Here is a 5,264-nt window from a genome sequence, read left to right on the forward strand (position 1 = left end):
TACCAAGAGGTTTATGTGAGCACATGAACATGTTGATATGAAAATTCTGATGGGGCAGCAAAGAAGGCCACCGCAGCCAAATTGGGTTTCGTGGAAAGTGATGACGCAACCGAAAGGCATGGGTGGACTAGGATTCATTTTTTGAGTTGTTTAACTCGACTCTGCTGGCTAGGCAGGCATGGCCCATCCTGCAAAATCCTGAATCCTCGACTTCTAGAATTTTGAAGGGTGTTTACTTTCTAGATTCATCCATATTACATGCGAACTTTGGCTCTCACCCAAGTCAAATTTGGAGAGCAGTCATAGAAGGGAGGGACGTCCTAAAATAGGGATTGATCAGACGCTTAGGTAATGGCACTTCAACCAACATTTGGAACGACTATTGGATCCCTTGGGACGAGATGATACACCCATACGGATGTCTCTCTGACAACCCCCCTCAGTTAGTTTCTGATCTTATTGATGCAACTTCGACGACATGGAATAGGAACTAATGGAGAACACATTTTTATCCATTGGTGTTTTAGCCATTCTTGGGATTCCTTTAAGCACCGGAAACATGCCTGACTTTTGGGCTTGGAATTTTGAAGAAGGGAGTTTTTACAGTATGGTCAACATATAAAATGTTGGCCATGAGATAGCGACGAGAAGCATGGCTAGACAACACTGTAGGGTCATCTAGCATGGACCGTGACACCGGATCTTGGAAGTTGTTGTAGAAGACCTAGGTACTGGCAAAGATCCGCATGTTCCTCTGGAGACTTGCAAAATACTCCCTGCCCACCGAGGACGTGAGGATGAACATGAACATATCTACCACTACCGCATGTGGCTTGTGTGGGGCAGATGACTCATGGCGGCATTCTTTGTTGGAATGTTCAGTGTCGAGGTGCATATGGGTGCTTGTCGATGGAGAGCTAGCTGAACATCTTATCGCAATTAGCGAGCCAAGTGCGAAGCAATGACTGTTGACGATGATTGACCCCTTATCTCATGTCATTGTGGCATTTGTCAGGTTGGCTGTGACAGTTTGGGCTACATGGTCGGTGAGAAGTAAAGCAATACACGAGGGTATTTCTCATAGCCCACTGACCACACGTATGTTTATCAATCGTTTCATTTCAGAGCTTGACGAAGTAGACACAAAACAATTGGCGCGTGTGAGCACCGGCCCGAGAAGGGAAGTTCCAGCCTGTGCCTCCCATTGATGTTTGCAAAGACACATGCTGATGCGGCTGTCGCACGATCAGGAAGGGGTGGCTATGTGGTGGCAGTGTATCGCAACGAAAACAGAAACTGTTTGGAGAGTTCTTCGCTGGTTCTACATGACGTTGTTGATGTGCCAACTCTGGAGGCCATTGCATGTCATGAAGCATTGTCGTTGGTGGAAGATTTACTTAATGATTTCATTACCGCATCAGATTCAAAGCAGGTCGTCAACGAAATAAACTCAAACAGTCTAAGAAGATATGGTACAATCATCAACTGAGATCAAAATGAGGGCTATTATTTTTAATTGTAATTTTACTTCTGAAAGGCATGCAGCTAATGTAGAAACTCGTAGCTTAGCCAAGTTCTCTCGTACTCTTGATGAGGGTCATGTATGGCTAGCTCAGCCCCATTGTCCTGTATCCCATCTAGTGCGGACTTTAATCAATATCAAATTGGCTTGTACTCCCTCCGTTCCAAAATAGATGACTCAACTTTATACTAACTTTAGTATAAAGTTGGATCATCTATTTTGGAACCGAGGAGTATATTTATTACTAAAAAAACCCAATACATTGGATCGAAGCTTATGTATAAGAAAAACAATAGTGGGACGAAACCGCCAGCGCCGCCGGCCACCACAGATGACCGCCACTATGAGCCGCCGCCACACCAAGATCGAGCAGCCCTCCGCCGATTCGCCTGACAAGACCTCCTCAGCCGGCCCATCTGGTAATGTACCAGAGGACCGTGCCGCCCCTTCCTCTTCTCCCAGGCGCCACGAGGAGGAGGAGGAGGAGGTGATCCCCGCCCCGCCGCGGAAGCGCTGCGAAGATCCGCGCTCTCTGAGGCTCAGGCTGCTGAACCTCATCCGTACCTTCTACCTGGAGGCGCTCTCCCGCCTGCCCGCCGCCCGACTCTGGAGCACGCACGCCCGCGGCGTCCTCGTCGCCGGCCACTGCTACGGGCCCCTCTCGCCCGTCGACAGCATCCTCGTCAACGCCATCTGGTACGACACAGCCTTTCCCCGCCGCCCCACCGGCGACTTTCACTTCGGCGATGTGCTCGAGATCAGTCCCGAATGCATCGCCCGCATCGCTCACCGCTCCCTGGAGGGCCTCATCGCCTGCCTCCTTCACCTCTGCCCCTCCCTCTCGCGCGACGACGCGCTCTTGCACCTCCACCTCTCCAAGGCCGACCTCTCCCGAGCCATCGCCTCTGCCTCCGATTCCGTCTCGGCGCCCACCCAAGCCGCCTTTCTCAAGGCCGCCGAGGCGGCGCACCACCCCATGCCACACGCTTTGGCGCTCTTCGTCTCCTCGGTACTTCCCAAGGTTGAGCGTGATGCGAGAATGCTTCTCTGCGTCAACCGGGCGCTCACCGCCCCTGAGCTCGACCGCCTCTCTGACATGCTGGTGCCCTCCCCGCTTCCGGAGGACCTCTATCCTCCTCCCCCACTGGTGACGTCCTGGGTGGCCGCCGTAATCAAGTCGCGCATCGAAGGCTGCAAATATTCCCAGGAAACCTCACGCCAGCTGGTTGAGGCTGCATTGTCCAAATATGCTCAGCAAACAGGCCAACATTACGAGCTCCATTTAGTCTGTGGCATAAATTTGTTCATCCAATCAGAAGCCTTTTGGCACATCAACTTCTTGGCACGGCCAAAGGACGCTGCTGGTGAACTGCCCATTTACTTCTTCGCCGAAGCAACGGTTGCAATGGGCGAGGACGACGAATTCCAAGAGGAGGATATCGTCTTGTGCTGCCCAATCAAAACGGCTGGAATTGGTATACATGCTCTCTCCCACCACCATTGTCCTATAACATTTCGTATTCCGTTAGAAAGAAGGTGTCAAGAAGACAAAAGCATAACACCTAGACCTAGCAACAAAGCTAAAATCAACCAATAAAAAAAGCCTAAGAGCCTAAATTACCAAGCTCTAAGCGTTTCTTAGTGGCATGAACAGCTAATATCAGTTCCCTAAATAATATATGTATCAATATATATGTATACGGTTGTATGTTGTTGGTTTTGAAAATAATCTTAATTATGGTCTCATTTACAGTTTAAATAAACTATGTGTGTACTTTAAAAAAAATTACCCCCTCCTTTTCAGTTTATAAGTCTCATGTTTGTCATAAGTCAAACCAACTTAAGTTACTACCTCTATCATGATTTATACCTATATCATGGTTTATAAGTCTCACAGACATACCATTGGAAACTTCTTTTGAAGGTGAATCTAACAATATTTTTTTGTGACATATAACTAATATTTTGTTGATCAAACTAATGTCAATCTTTTCATTGAAATGTGTGAGAGACTTTTAACCAGGATCGAGGGAGTAAGCAAGTTTGTTATAAAAACATTGGCATCTACAATATGAAATCAGTATCAGTAGATCCGTCGTGAAATTTGTTTTCATTTATTTTGTATTGTAGATATTGACATTTTTTTCTGTAAACCTGGTCAAACATAAATGGGTTTGACTTAAGATAAACTTGGTGATTCTTATAAACTGAAAGGAGGTAGTACTTAAATATTCTGTGCTGCAGTTTTAGATAGCATAGTTTACATTACAGAAATATTCCTGATCCTTCTTGCCCTACATACTATGCAATCTGCTATAAGCTCTTAGCTCCATAAGAATCAAATATGGGGATTAATTGCTCATTGCAGCAATGATTTAATCCTATCATAACTTGCACGTGCTGGATTTTGGTAATGTATACTGCCAGTTCACAGATAGAAATAGGAATTTAAATATTATGCAAGTTTTGGCTATTGCATGGGGAAACAAAATCATGGTATCCTCTTGTTCTTATTTACTGAAACAGGTGGATGCTTCATGTTTCTGTTTTATTGAAACCTATAAAGTCCATTTAGATGTATCGAGAACAAGTCATACTACTTGAGACCTTTCACCTTTGACAGGTCACGAATGATACTAGTATTAAAAAGTTATTATGCCCAGAGCACGGCCCAGGTCACTGCAATTTCTGGGGACCTACACAAAAAACCGGTGTCAGTTCCCTTGCTTTGCAATGTTGGCTCATAATATATACTTCCTCTGTCCAAAAATACTTGTCCGGGCAATTGATGTATCTAGATGTATTTTAGTTCTACATACATCCATTTGTATCCATTTCTACGAGGGAGTACAATCCTGATAGACAATTAAAAGGAAACCTTCAGATTAAGGTGCTCCGCTGCTTCGCTGCTCCAAATGCCACTTTTTGAACAGAATACACATTGTTTTGCCAGCTTTCATTCTTTGCTCTGCAGTTCAGCCATTTCCGCATCTAAATAGATTCGGCTGAGTCACCCCCAGTATTTATAAGCTATTTTTTGCTGAAAATTCATTTGTCCAATGGTGTCCTGAACTAAATTCCTCTTTCACCGGTCTTCAGTATGCATCGGAGGTTCAGACTTCTATTTGTGTTGTAACTCCCTATGCAGCCGTTTTGGCAAATAAAATAAAATTGTGTCGTCTAGTTTATTCTGCCATGCTCTTATATTGGCTAGCTGAACTTTAATGAACCAGTTGCATAGTCTTATAATTTTATTTTCTAAGTGAAACAATCGATAATTTGTTTCTTTTCTGTTGTGAAAAGCTCTTATGCTAATTCTTCTTTCTGCACATGCAGGTGGGTGTGGAGCTTGTACTGCCCAATATAAAAAGCTCAACCACCCTATTGACAAAGAACACCATGGGGGATTGGATGACTATGACGAAGAGATTGGGAATGGAGATGATCACTGGGATTATAAATTTCCTCAGCTTGTAGACTTCATCATGTTTGATGCTGAGAAGGACTGTGCAACTGTACGTCATATAGAGAAGCGCTTTCCTCCTAGGCCCGACGGGGATGAAAGCGCCGAGAATTTATGGATCACTGAAATGTGATAGCAGTTGACAGTAGTAATTTATTGTTATGCTTACATAGAGCATTTGGCATGTGGTGTCTTTCTGAAGAATGTTGTTTTAGTGTTGTTTCGGAAGATATCTCTTGTTGGCATTTGCCATGTTGTTATGAATGTTGGTATAACTAA

At 44.8% G+C, this 5,264-nt stretch overlaps 1 protein-coding gene across 1 annotated transcript; it reads left to right on the forward strand.

Annotated features, from left to right (window-relative positions):
• Window positions 1-1,644: 1,644 nt before the first annotated feature.
• On the forward strand, window positions 1,645-5,264 carry LOC109769392 (uncharacterized). Its single transcript, XM_020328143.4, has 2 exons — window positions 1,645-2,997; window positions 4,859-5,264. Exons 1-2 carry the CDS (start codon window positions 1,695-1,697, stop codon window positions 5,116-5,118), a joined length of 1,563 nt encoding a protein of 520 aa, XP_020183732.2. The 5' UTR covers window positions 1,645-1,694; the 3' UTR covers window positions 5,119-5,264.

This window comes from Aegilops tauschii, chromosome 4, assembly GCF_002575655.3.
Source record: "Aegilops tauschii subsp. strangulata cultivar AL8/78 chromosome 4, Aet v6.0, whole genome shotgun sequence".
NCBI lineage: Eukaryota > Viridiplantae > Streptophyta > Magnoliopsida > Poales > Poaceae > Aegilops > Aegilops tauschii.

Coding starts and splice junctions, on each gene's coding strand:
- LOC109769392 (XM_020328143.4), top strand. CDS start 1,695: ATGACTCAACTTTATACTAACTTTAGTATAAAGTTGGATCATCTATTT. Junction 2,998..4,858: donor AATCAAAACGGCTGGAATTG/GTATACATGCTC, acceptor CTGCACATGCAG/GTGGGTGTGGAGCTTGTACT.